This window comes from Carcharhinus amblyrhynchos, chromosome 1 (genome assembly GCF_965287045.1).
Source record: "Carcharhinus amblyrhynchos chromosome 1, sCarAmb.v2.hapA, whole genome shotgun sequence".
Lineage (NCBI taxonomy): Eukaryota > Metazoa > Chordata > Chondrichthyes > Carcharhiniformes > Carcharhinidae > Carcharhinus > Carcharhinus amblyrhynchos.
In genome coordinates this window covers 23,632,455-23,646,912 of record NC_137324.1, presented here as the reverse complement: position 1 = coordinate 23,646,912, position 14,458 = coordinate 23,632,455, and the positions used below count along the sequence as shown (strand labels likewise).

The following is a 14,458-nucleotide window of genomic DNA, read 5'->3' as shown; positions in this document are numbered from 1 at the left end:
TTAGAAATAAGGGTCACTCATTTAAGACAGAGATATGGGGGCAGAATTTTCAGATTTTTTTGGGTCAACTTGGGTGGGACAAGCAAGCCACCGCCAGCTGTCCCCGTCACACGATCATGATGTTGGTCCCACAACATCATGCTAGTGGGGCGGGTAACTCCAGTGCTCATCCCCTACTCCATCCCCAGAGTCCAGAGCACCTTCCCCATGGAATCCCTTGCTCCCCAGCACTGCCCACGGGCCGTGCCTAGTACCTGGGCATCATCCCCTTCCTCAGGGACTGTACTCACCTCCACCCTCTCTGCCATGATCCACGGGGATAAAGAATCCATCCATCCATTCCTCCCCACCCCACCCCCACATCGGAGTATTTCTTTGTCCCTCTTTGGAACTACATTCCTCAAAAGGCAGTAGAAGCAGAGTCTTAGAATATTTTTAAGGCAGCAGTCGATACATTCTGGATAAACAAGCAGGAAAACGGTTATCAGGAATAGGCCAGGATCATACTGAATGGCAGAGCAGGCTCGAGGGGCCAAGTACCCTAGTCTTCCTCCTAACGCCCTAATTCAAAACAACATATAATTCTCTCTCATGTTAATATGGGTCACTGTAAAAGGAAAAGAAATGTATAAATACTGTACTTACTGAGATTTTTCCAACCAGGCTTTACATCTGGCGTGATGCTCTCCAGTTCCTTCCTGAATTCATCCCTAGCCATAGCCACCAGTTCACTGTACTGAACGACTATTTTGGCTTCTGACTGAGCTGCCTGCACCTAAACAAAAAGCAGATATTTCAACAAAAACAAACCAGAATTACTCAAATATGGAAGACAACACTGCCAGAGAATATTGGTTTTAAAGGATAAGACCGTCATCAGAATTCTAAGTGTCATTCAATTCTGGGGCTCCAACTAGTTAAATCATAGAGTTACAGAGCTTTGCAGCATAGAAAAGGCCCTTCGGCCCATCATGTTTGCACCACATCAAGCACCTATCTATTCTTATCCCATTTTCCAGCACTGGGTCCGTTGCCTAATGTGCGATAGAGTTTTAAGTGCTCATCTGGATTTTTGTGATTTGTTTCACACGATACTTCAGTCAAAGTTAAGTTAGAAGCTAAAGTTTATTTATTATTCACAAGTAGCATTATTCACACGTTAACATTGCAAAGTTACTTTGAAAATCCCCTAGTCGTCACACTCTGGCGCCTGTTCGGGTAACGGAGGGAGAATTTAGCGTGCCCAATGCACCTAACCCACACGTTGCTCGGACTGTGGGAGGAAACCGGAACACCCGGAGGAAACCGACGCAGACACAAGGAAACGTGCAGACTCCGTACAGACTGTCACCCAAGCCACGAATAAAACCTGGGTCCCTGGTGCTGTGAGGCAGCAGTGCTAACCACTGTGCCATCGAACCTGACAAAAAAAAAATCAAACAGTTGACCTAGTTACTCAAGTGCGCAAGCGGGTCTGGTATTACTGTTCACTCTACTAATTAGTTGATTGAGATTAAGACTGTAAAACGTAGGAACAGATGTAGGCCTCTCGGCCCACTTAGTCTCCTCTGCCATTCAATGAGATAATGACTTATCAGATGTGATAATCCTCAACTCCACTTTTCTGCTTTACCCCAAAATCCTTGATTCCCTTACTGATTAAAAATCTGTCTATCTCAGCCTTGAAAGTATTTAACAATCCAGCCTCTACAGTCCTCTATGGTGAAAAATACCATGTATGCACTATTCAACTTTAAAAAATGCACATTGCTTATTACCTTCCTTTCCATGTGATCCAGATCCACCAACATGTGGTTGAGATTCTCCTCTGCAGCCAGGAGTTGTGGTCTAACAGAAGAAATCTGACTCTGTCTGGCTTCTTCAATTGTGCTCCGAAGATTGTCTAACTCTTCTCTGAAATTAAACAAAAGGAAATGAAGGACATATGCCAAAACACAAAAGGCATGGCACATTTTGGTTAGTCATGCTGAGGCATGACTGTCATCAGCTAGTCAATACATCTAGCTGCATGTAAGTTCCCACTTACCAAGAAAGGTTAGTATTCTTGCTCATTCCATTGTAAAATTTCCTTTGACAACACAATGCTTTGGACTCATTTTAGCATCACGTTATGGATTAATCAATTTAGCAGATGCATGGTCAAACAGTAACATTTCAGTATACATCTTCCATTTGCTCTTCACATGTAGCATTTTTGATTCCCTGGATTCTACAAATATTGTTTTGAACCCATCATTGAGAGGACCGCACTTGGACCAACTCCTTCACTAGGAGACACCTAGCCATTACTCAGTGGCTGCGCATAGAAGTTTAATTACCTAGAAAATTATCTTTTCCGTATCCTGATTGTGCTAGTTTGTTGACACTGCTCTTTTCTGCACTTCTCTTTTCATTGGTCAGTGGATCAACAATGCTTAGTGTTAAAGATCACCAATATCAGTTCAGATTCTTTTACGAAATTCAAGGGTTATTAGGACGTGCAATTTTGCAGATTTAGGTTTATATTATCTTTCTAACAAAATGGATAAATATTAGAAGAATAAAAGAAAGGCACGTGGGAAAGGGGATTTTGTGAGGACCAGTATAAAGCATGAGGGGCTAAATTGCCTCCTTGTGTATCATAAATTTCATAATTCTTTAATCCAAACTGCTTTATAAGTGCTTTTCCTGGCATTTACTGACTTCTGTTCATGCTCATCCAAATTTATATTGGAAGATTTATCCATAATGACCTACAAAGATAAAGCAGAAGATTTGTACAACATTAAAGAAAACTTTAACCCCAATCTGCTTCACTTGATTTAGTTAGTTTACCCATCTTGAAACCTTACACACTTAGTGCTAAATATTGGTTGCCAATATCATGATTTTGCTGTAAAGTATTTAAATTTAAATTCCAAGGTATTTACTAAAAGGCACAAAACCCAAAGCTTTGAACATATAGAACTTTTACTACATAAAAATCAGCAAACAGTCAACACTATCTATCTTATGGAATTTGGAGATGGTGGGGTCTCTACCTCAGTTTACCGTAAGTCTATCTTTACTGGTCAGTATACACATTGAGGTTCTTACAGTTCCACATGTTGTAAGGTAGGCCACCATGCAAACTTGATGCTGAAATGAGGCACACCAAAGACATCCCATAGGATAATGCTACCCTGGTCAAATCATTTTGCGCAGTATGTTGCGTAAACTCACGAACAGGCCTAAGGCTGTCACTTTCAGCTCTGAAAAGTGCCCAGTCCACCTCGGGTTACCCTGTATGGGCAATGCATCACAAAAGCTTACGTGGTTTCATGCCGCTACAATACAGTAGCAAAACGAGTGGTATTCACTACTAACAGGATGCTACCATCAAGCCAAAAATATGTTCTGTCTATCACACAAATAAAGAATATATGTCATATGAATTTCAGTTCCTTGTTCTTTGCAGACAGAAAGAACATGTACACACACTGGCAATTTACTGCGGATGCCGGAAATCTGAAGTAAAAATAGAAATTGCTGGAAAAAACACAGATTAGCCAATATCTGTGGAGAGGGAAACAGTGTTAACATGGAGTCTGTATGTCTCTTCAGAAAAAAATGATAAAAGATAACTATCATTCTAATACAAAAAGAACTTGAGTTTTTAAAACAAAAAATAGAAAACTCAAACTTACTTGGCTTTCATCATTGCTTCATTGGCTCTGTTTACAATCTTGCTGCGGACATTCAGAGCAGTTTCCAAGGCTCGCCATTGTTCTGACTTTCGTTCAGTAGCATTCTGGTAAGAACATATTTAATCACTAAAAGAAAAATATTTTCTGCATCATATACAGCAAATCTGAAAGGTGACTTTTTATGTTTCAGACACTTACTACGTACTGCTCAATGCTGCTGCACAATTATTTTTATTAATTGGGGCACAAGGAAGTTATGTTAAACTTGTATAGAACACTGGTTTAACCTCAACTGGAGTACTGCATCCAGTTTTGGGTGTCACACTTTAGGAAAATGTGAAGGATTCAGAATGAATGTAGAACAGATTAGTTCCAGGGATCAGGAATTTTAGTTACATAGATAGATTGGGGAAGTTGGTTCTGTTTTTCTAGAAGGAATTTGATAGAAGTATTCAAATTTATGGACAGAGTAGATGAGAAAAAACTGTTCCATTTGGCAGAAGGGTCAAGGACAAGATGACACAGATATAAGGTAATTGGCAAAAGAAGTAACGGCAACATGAAAATCTTTTCACTCAGGAAGTGGTTAGGATCTGGAATGTACTACTTGATAATGTAATGGACACAGATTCTATTGAGGGATTCAATAAGGAATTGGTTTGCTATATGAAAAGAGAAGTGTGTGTGCACAGGGCTACAGGGAGAACGCATGGAAGCAGCAAAAGGGAAACTGCCTCGACAGAGGTCTGTGCTGTAACAATTCTGTAAACACTGGAAGGGCTTTAGTGACACATTTTTCCAGTATCCACTGTGCAAGTACACAAGAAACTAACAAGATGGACTTGATTATAAGAAATCCATATGAATATATGACTACTTGGCCCCTTAAGTTTGCTCCACCATTCAGTAACATTATGGCTGATCTGATTACGTCTTCAACTCCACATTTTGCCTATCCTTGATAGCTCCCCTGTTAATTAAGAAACTATCTACCTCTGTCTTAAAAATATTCATTGGCTTTGTTTCCACTGCTCACTGGGGAAGAGAGTACTAAAGCTCCAATTCATATAGGAGCTTTGAAATAAATGGCAGAACCATCAGGCGCATAGACAGAGATCTGGGAGTACAGGTCCATGGGTCCTTAAAAGTGGCAGCACAGGTGGGAAAGATGATGAAGAAAGCATATGGCATGCTTACCTTCATTGGCTGGGGCAGAGTATAAAAGTTGCATTAAATCTTGGTTAGGTCACATTTGGAATACTGCGTCCAATTCTGGTCTCCACACTACCAAAAGGATGTGGAGGCTTTGGAGGGATTACAGAAAAGGTTTACCAGAACGTTGCCTGGTATGCAGGGTATTAGCTACGAGGAGAGATTGAATAAACTGGGATTGTTCTCCATGGAAAGATGGGGTCTAATGAGCAATCCGAAAGAAGTTTATAAAATTATGAGGGGCATAGATAAGGTGAACAATTGGCAGCTTTATCCCAGGGCAGAAATAACAAATCACAAGGGGGCACAAGTTCAAGGTAAGGGGAAGAAAGGTTCAATACGGATGTACAGGAGGAGTTTTTTAAAACAGATTTGTTTTTTAAACAAAATGGTGGGGCCTGGAATGCACTGCCAAGTGAGGAGGTTGAGGCAGATATGTTAGCGACATTTAAGACTTATCTGGATAGACACACAAACAGGCAGGGAATAGAGGGATACAGGCAGTTGGTCTAGATAGGACAACATGATTGGCGCAGGCTTTTTGGGCCGAAGGGCCTGTTCCTGTGTTGTATGTTCTTCGACTCACGACGTTCAGGGAAATTTCCTCATCTCCATCTTAAACGGTTAATCCCTTATTTTTAAAACTATATTCCCTAATTCTAGTCTCTCCCAAAAGGGGAAGGTTTCAGCATCCACCCTATCTAGTCCCCTTAGTGTGTTTAACTAAGAATGAGTTCCTTTAAAGAGCAATACAGGCCCAGCTTGTCCAACCTTTCCTCACCAGATAATCTCCATCCACTCCCCTCCCTCCAAGGTACCAATCAAGTGAACCTTCTCTGTATTGTTTCTAATACATAAATATATATTCCCTTAAATAAGATGACCAAAACTGTGCACAGTACACCAAATGTGGTCTCACTAACACCCTGTACAGCTGTACCAAACCATCCCTACATTTATATTCTATTCACCCTGCAATAAACAACAACATTCCATTTGCCTTCCTAATCATTTGCTGCACCTGCATGCTATCTTTTGGCGATTCTTGTACCACGACACTCAGATCCCTCTGTACTTCACGGCTCCGGGATCTCACTCCATTTAAGTAATATGCTCCTTTTCTATTCTTCTTGCCAGAGTGGACATGTTCATATTTTCCCACATTACACTATATCTGACAACATTTTGCTCATTTTCTAAACCTATATATGTCTCTTTGCACTTCTTGGGGGCGATCCTATTGTTGCAGCCCACTGGCTAATGGGTGGAGCAAGCCAGTAAGATCATGTGAGATCCAAGAGATAAGGTTCGCATCCGATTTCTCGCCCCTTGAGATCTTACCTGCATATGATTACCAGTGAGGTCAGCCTCACGCTTATTTATGGCGTAAAGCTAAATAAGTTATTTAAGTTTAATTTGCATAGATTTATCATGCGATTAGCGAGCCCAGGAAGCTACAGTCTGGGCTCACTTACCTCTGTAGCCTCCCCAGGAGAGCTTCTCTCCAGCAAGAATCACAGCTGGTCTCCAGTAAAGTGGACCAGTCACGGTGGCCTCGCCGGTAGAACTGGAGGCTACTGGGGACCCCCACAGAGGTCAGGGGCAAGCGGGGGATGCCCCTTGGGCAGGCTAGGATGACAAGGGGATGGGGCCTACTGGGGGCCACTGTGCACTCTGCAGTTGTGCTATGTATGGGGAGGGAGGGTGAGGGTGGAGAGTGCCATCATTCTGCAGGTGAATGGGGGGGGGGGGGGAAGCGTTGAGGCCGGCTGCAGCAGCAGAGACCTGACAGATATTTTTCTCAGACCTGTCAGGCCTCTGCTGGTTGTGGCTGCACATGTGCAGCCACGGTGGTGTGCACATGCACAATGGCACGCTCTGCTGCTACAGCAGGCCTGCTGGTGATTTAAGTCCCATCCCCTCCCCTACAGGCAAGGAATGGTTTAGCCTATTTCTTTCCTGCACTCAGTGGATAAGATGCTGGATTTAAACTTGCCCAAAAAAGGAGTAAGGAACTCTCTCGTTTCCCATCTGTCCTGGAATTCGAATTCCTTTGGTAAGTTTCCCCCTTATGTCCTCTTCACAACCTACTTTACTATCTAACTTTGTGTCATTCAGCAAATTTAACAATATACATTCGGTCCCTTCATCTAAGTCATTCATATAAACAGTAAATATTTGAGGCCCCATCACTGATCCCTAAGCAAAATCAAAAATGACCCATTTATGGCTAGTGTCTATTTCCTGTTAGGTAATCAATCCTGTTAATATGTTACCTCCTACACCATGAGCTCTTATTTTTCGTAGTAATCTTTGATGCGGCACCTTATAAAATGCCTTTCTGAAACCTTAAGAATTCCTTACGATATCATCTCAAATTAAAAATTCACATTCTTCTTCAATGGTTTACCTCAGAATCATCCATTGCTTCCTTTAACCTCTGGGCATGCGACGTAATGGCTTCTATTGCTGAATCCTGAGCTTCGATTGCCTTGAGTGTCACTTGGGCACTTCTCCCAAGGGCATCCTCCAAGATTGATGTTATTTCTGCACAGGAGTAATGTTTACAAACACAGCATTACAATAAAATTTTCGTAAACACTTAATAAAATTACTAGTTTATCTCCAAGCACCACCTGCAGTCATTAATAATAGGGTATTCAGTGAAGCAGAGTGGGTTCACTGGTTTATCTATGAAGTTTAATGTCTTTGGAACTCTGCCTCAGGAGGCAGTGAAGGAGGGATTATTGAATATTTTTATTTATGGCAGAGGTAGCAATAATTTTAGGCAAAGGAATCAAAGGTTATCAGGACTCGATTGGAAATGTAGAACCTGAAACATAAACAGATTAGGCATGATCTTACCAAGTGGCAAAAGTGGCTCAAGGGACCAAATTTTCTATTTTGTATATTTGTATGCAAGTGGTGCTTCTTCCTGCAAGTCTTGGGGATAGAGAAGTGGCAGAGCTTTTGACTGTGGAGCATCACTGTTAAGTCTCAGCTTGTCCTTAATCAACTCTTACACATGCATTTTCTATCAGGAGTTAATGGAAAGCAGTCACAATCAAACCAAGGCAAAATTAGTAAAAGCATAGTTAAAAGTTTATTTATTAGTGTCACAAGTAGGCTTACATTAACACTGCAATTAAGTTACTGTGAAAATCCCCTAGACCAGGATTGAACATGGGAGATTCACGCTTAATACCACTCCACTGATGGTGTAAAAGTCAAATACTGTGGATGGTGGAATCTGGAACAAAAACAGAAAATGCTGGAAAATCTCAGCAGGTCTGACAGAGCCCTATTCTGGCAAAGGGTAATCTAGACTCGAAACACTGACTCTATTCTCTCCCCACAGCTGCTGTCAGACCTGCTGAGATTTTCCAGCATTTTCTGTCCACAGATGATGTATTTACCAAAGTGAAACATCAAGGGAGGTAGGTTCTAAGTTTCAAATACAGAAAAAGTCCCTGGAAGCACAGGAATCTAATTTTATCACTCAGGCAAAACAAAAATAAACATCAGCAGTTTGTGAAATGAATTTTGTGTGCATTATCAAAACTGCCTGCCCTTACAGGTGGACATAAAAGATTCCACGGCACCATTTTGAAAGATAGCAGGAGAATTCTTCTACTGGCCCAACTATGTTTATCATTCAACCAATATAACTAAAAAAGATTATCTGGTTCAAAATCACACTGCTGTTTGGGGGACCTTTCTATGCACAAGTTAGCTGCTGGTGTTTCCTACAATATAACAGTGGTTGCACTTGACAAGTATTTCTTTGGCTGTGAAGTATTTTGGGTTACCCCGAGTTCATAAAAAGCATGACATACATGCAATTCTTTCTCTCTTATTTAAAGGAGGCAGTAGCGAGTTGCAAGAGGCTGTAGAATCCTAATCCTATGAGTTGCCACCTTCAGAGGTGGATGGGAAAAAAAAATTAAGAAAACAGCCACCAATGAAACAATGCAGGTGGTAAACTATCACTATCGCAACTGGGGAATGATATGGATGGCTCATGTTAGTCGCAAAATCTGTTAGAAGTAAAGCAATTTGAAATTGATTTTATTTACCAACAACTTTGATGTTTTGCTCTCTATCTTGCTGAGCTAGGTGTTTTTCAACCTCCTGAGGTGGACGTTCTTCTATTGCGATGTGTTGCCCCTGCAAGGCTTCATTTTCACAACTACAGCTTTCACCTTTTAAGAGCACAAGGACATCACATTTATGACCAGAAGGTCACTTTGCACCATAAATGTGTCCTTTCTTTAAAAATTATGTTACCTCCTCAAGATCTTGCACATATTTTCTCTCTCCAGAAAAATTATCTACTTGTTTTGCACTTTTACAAGTTATGCTTTACCAAAGTAGCCTTCAACTTAAAATGCTTACATTTAACTGAGGATATTTTCGCTAGAAATGGCAGTAAACTTGCTGGGTGATAGACCTCCAAGTGTACATCTTGATCTAAAAAACTGTCTCTACTGCTCAGTTTCCAATTTTGCAGTTCTTCTCCCTCGTTTAATGAAGTTATATAGATGTCAGTTAGGAGCTCTCATCTTCTAGAAAAGATGGTGATGCCAGCTACTCCTCAAGGACTTTGCTTATTCCAAAAGTATCTATTTATGAAAACCACATCATAACCACTTATTAATTTTATAACATCCAGCTAGTCCTTTGATTTTCTTTATTGGAAATCGATTTCTTAATTTAAAGAACTTCAAATCAGTGAAGTATTAGCTCTCTTTCATTTTTCTCCAAAATCTAGGTCCTAATACAATTCCCAATGCTTACAAAGGGCATATTGGGATTAACATGATTTTCCAAATATGAGTGAATGGCAGAGTCAAATCTGCACTGCTGTAATTCTTGTGGGCTTTGCTAATCACTAAAACACGAGCTAATGATGAATGTAGCTTACATCCAGATCCTGCACTGAAGTGCCATTAGAAATTGATGCCAGTAAAGAGCAAATTGTGGGAAGGTCACATGGCAGCACTCAGATTTCCTAGATTCCTTGTCAGGGCTTGAATATCCTACATTGTTAAATTCTGAACTGAAGATTAACAAAATAGCCAACACATTTAATAAGCAGTGTCTTTCTAATTAACTCTTATGGTAATGGAAAACGATTAGTGCTTTTGTCCAATATATGTGATTGCCTATGATCAGCATGGCATGGACAAGAGGTGAGGACCATATCTTTTAAATACAGCAATATTATCCTTAGTTCACACAAAAACATATACAATAAGTTACATGTATTATAGCACAATTAACATAGAAAATCACCCAAAAGGTGCTTCAAAAGACTGTTATCAAACAAAATTTGACACTGAACTGTGTAAAGGGATTAGGATAGCTGACAAAAAGCTTAGTTAAAGAAGTAGGATTAAAGTTGCATTTCAGAGAGGAAAGGGGCAAGGACACAGTGATTTAGGAGGATCTTAAGGCCTAAGTAGCTGAAGGCACAGTGATCAATGGTGGAGTAATGAAAATTGAAAATCCACAAGATACATGTTCATTTTGCACACATAAGCAAGCAGATTCTAAACTTGAATAATGAGGATATGAAAGTAGAGCGAAACTGAACTGGCAAATATGCTCGAGGGATAGATCAACAAGTGTTCAGTGGCACACATTTAAAAAGGTATTTCAGAATACATAGAATAGACACATTTCAACTAGAAAGAAAAATTCCGAGGGGGGCTCATCATTTCTGGTTAACTAAAAAAGTTAAATGGAAAAGAAAAGCATATATTTACACATAAACAAATGGCAGGTCAGATGATTTTACAGAATATAAAAAACACCAAAGAATGACAAAGAAATTGAAGTCTCACAACACCAGGTTAAAGTCCAATAGCTTTATTTGGAATCATGAGTGATTCACCTGGGGAAGGAACAACACTCCGAAAGTTTGTGATTCCAAATAAACCTGTTGAACTTTAACCTGGTGTTGTGAGACTTCTTACTGTGCCCACCCCAGTCCAATGCTGGCATCTTCACATCAAAAAATTGAAAAGGAAGTAAAGTTAGAGTACAAAAGAAAGCTAGCTGGTAATATAAAGATAGACAGTAAGTATACCTATTGATACTATTTATTGATACTTAGATAAGAGTTAACAAAGTGACCACTGGTCCTGTAGAAAGTAGGTCTGTGGCTTTGGCAGATGAATTGTACAGGTAGTTTGCACCTGTCTTCACTGCAGAGGATATAGGTAAGATCCCAGAAGTAGCTGTAAATTAAGAAATGGAAGGGAACAACGCAGGAAAATTCAATCATCAAAGAGATATTGAGCAAATTGTTGGTCTGTGGGCTGACAAATCCCTGGGTCTCACAGGAATGATTAATGAGATAGTTGATGCATTGATTTTAATTTTCCAAAAATCTCTATATTTGGGGGAAGGTTTCATTAGATTCAATTAGATCTAGGTCCTACTACAGTTCCCACTGCTTACAAAGGGCATACTGGGATTAACATGATTTTCCAAACATGAGTGGTGAATGGCAGAATCAATCTGCACTGCCGTAAGTCTTTGCTAATCACTAAAACACAAGCTAGTGATGGATGTAGCTTACATCCAGATCCTGCACTGAATTGCCATCAAAAATTGATGCCAGCAAAGAGCAAATTATGGGAAGGACACATGGCAGCACTCAGATCTCCTGGATTCCTTGTCAGGGCTTAAATATCATAGAAACATACAACAGCACAGCACAGTACAAGCCGTCAACCCTCGATGTTGTGCCATGCTTTGTCCAAACTCAAGATCAAGCTTTCCCATACCCTGTCATTCTGGTGTGCTTTAAGTGCCTATCCAATAACCGCTTGAAAGTTCCTAAAGTGTCTGACTCCACTATCACAGCAGGCAGTCTATTCCACACCCCAAACACTCTCTGAGTAAAGAACCTACCTCGGACATCCCACCAAATCTCCCACCACGAACCTTATAGTTATGCCCCCTAGTAACAGCTACAACCACCTGAGGAAACAGTCTCTGCATGTCCACTCTAACCACCCCCCTCATCATCTTATAAACCTCTATTAAGTCGCCTCTCAACCTGCCCCACTCTAAAGAGAAAAGCTCCAACTCCCTTAACCTTTCCTCATAAGACCTACCCTTTAAACCAGGCAGCATCTGGTAAATCTCCTCTGCACTCTCTCCAGTGCTTCCATATCCTTCTTATTGCAACGAGACCAGAACTGCAGACAATATTCCAAATGTGGTCTCACCAAGGTCCGGTGTAGTTGCAGCATAACCCCATGGCTCATAAATTCAAATCCCCTATTAATAAACGCTAACACATTATAAGCCTTCTTCACGGCTCTATCCACTTGAGTGGTAACCTTCAGAGATCTGTGGCTGTGAACCCCAATATCTCTCTGTTCCTCCACATTCCTCAGAACCCTGCCGTTGACCCTGTAATCCGCATTCAAGTTTCTCCTACCAAAATGAATCACCTCGCACTTATCAGGATTAAACTCCATCTGCCACTTTTCGGTCGAGCTCTGCATCCTACGAATGTCTCTTTGCAGCCTGCAAGAGCCCTCCACCTCATCCACTACTCCACCGATCTTGGTGTCATCAGCAAATTTACTAACCTACCCTTTAACCCCCCCTCTTCTAAGTCATTGATAAAAATCACAAACAGCAGAGGACCCAGCACTGAACCCTGTGGTACACTGCTGGTAATTGGCCTCCGGTCTGAAAATTTTCCTTCCACCACCACCCTCTGTCTTCTATGAGACAGCCAGTCACTTATCCAATCAGCCAAATTTCCTTCTATCTCACACATCCTTACCTTCTTCATGAGCCTACCATGGGGAACCTTATCAAATGCCTTACTAAAATCCATGTATACGATATCAACTGCACTAACTTCGTCTACACACTTAGATCCTCAAAGAATTCAATCAAATTTGTCAGGCAGGACTTAGCTCTCATGAAACCATGCTGACTATCCCAAATTAAACTTCCAAATGGTCATAAATCCTATCTCTCAGGACCCTTTCCATTAACTTACCAACCACTGAAGACAGACTAGCTGGCCTATAATTACCAGGGTCATTCCTATTTCCTTTCTTGACGAGAAGAACAACATTCGCCACTCTCCAGTCCTCTGGCACAATCCCTGTGGACAACGAGGACCCAAAGATCAAAGCTAAAGGCTCCGCAATCTCATCCCTTACCTCCCAAAGTATCCTAGGATATATCCCATCTGGCCCAGGGGACTTACCGACCCTCAGGCTTTTCAAAATTACTCTAGCTGTGGCCTCACCAAAGTTCTACACAACTCCAAAACATGCTCTCTGCTTTTGTAATCTATGCTTTGATTGATAAAATCAAGTGTCCCATATACCATTTTCACCACCCTACATACCCTTAGGCTTTCTCACTTCTCTGGACAAACATACCAAGATTCCTTTGTTCCACAGAACTTCTGAGTGTCCTACCATTCATTGAGTACTTTCTTGTCAAATTACTCCTTCCAAAGTTTGTCATCTCACACTTTTCAGGATTAAATTCCATCTGCCACTTATCTACCCATTTGACCATCTCATCTATACCTTCCTGTAACCCAAGACACTCAACTTCACTGTTAATCACCCAACCAATCTTACTGATCCTATACCCCACATTTATGTCATTTATATAAATGATGAACAGGTGGCCCAGCACAGATCCTTGTGATGCACCACTGGTCACTGGCCTCCAGTCACTAAAGCAGCTGTCTGTCACCACCCTGTCTTCTACCACTAAGTTAGTTATGAATCCATCTTATCAGATCATCCTGTATCCCACGTGGGACTTTGTCAAAGGCTTTGCTAAAATCCTTTACTATATCAGCTGCACTATCCTCATCCACACACTTGGTTACATGCACAAAAAATTCAATCAAATTTGTTAAGCATGTCCCCCCTCTGACAAAATCATGCTGACTAACCCTGGTCAAATTTTGCCTCTCCAAACGGAGATAAATTCTCTCCTTCAGAATCTTTTCCAGTACTTTTCCAACCACAGATGCGAGACTCACTGGTCTGTAGTTCCCTGGCTTGTCTCTACATCCGTTCTTAAATACTGGGACCACATTAGCTGTTCTCCAGTCCTCTGGCACCTTCCCAGTGGCCAGAGAGGAATTAAAAAGTTGGAGATTTGTCCACTTTTAAGTCCGCCAATACCTTGTCCCTCCCTATGACAATTTGCTCTAGAACCTCACAGTCTGTCTCTGAGTTTCATAACTACCTCCTCACTGCTCTGGGTAAAGACAGATGTGAAATATTCATTTAATACCCTATCAATGTTCTCTGTCTCAAAATCAAATCAAAAGATTGAGTTTGTGGATATTAAGGTGGAGGATGTGTTAGAACTTTTGAATTCTATCAAGATAGATAAGTCGCCGGGACCAGATGGGATATACCCCAGGATACTGTGGGAGGCGAGGGAAGTGATTGCAGAGCCCCTGGCGATGATCTTTGCGTCGTCAATGGAGACGGGAGAGGTTCCGGAAGATTGGAGGATTGCGGATGTAGTCCCTATTTTCAAGAAAGGGA

The 14,458-nt window shown here is 41.1% G+C and overlaps 1 protein-coding gene across 2 annotated transcripts in view; it reads right to left on the bottom strand.

Annotated features, from left to right (window-relative positions):
- immt (inner membrane protein, mitochondrial (mitofilin)) overlaps positions 1–14,458 on the bottom strand; it is a 57,621-nt gene that overhangs the window by 23,350 nt on the left and 19,813 nt on the right. The window contains exons 6-10 of one of the 2 annotated variants that reach the window (XM_080198300.1): positions 8,975–9,100; positions 7,309–7,445; positions 3,687–3,790; positions 1,779–1,914; positions 646–775 (exon numbers count right to left, since the gene is read on the bottom strand). In XM_080198300.1, the coding sequence (XP_080054426.1) occupies positions 646–775; positions 1,779–1,914; positions 3,687–3,790; positions 7,309–7,445; positions 8,975–9,100 (633 nt within the window). The remainder of the gene's footprint in view (positions 1–645; positions 776–1,778; positions 1,915–3,686; positions 3,791–7,308; positions 7,446–8,974; positions 9,101–14,458) is intronic. The other variant, XM_080198376.1, reaches the window with a different exon arrangement.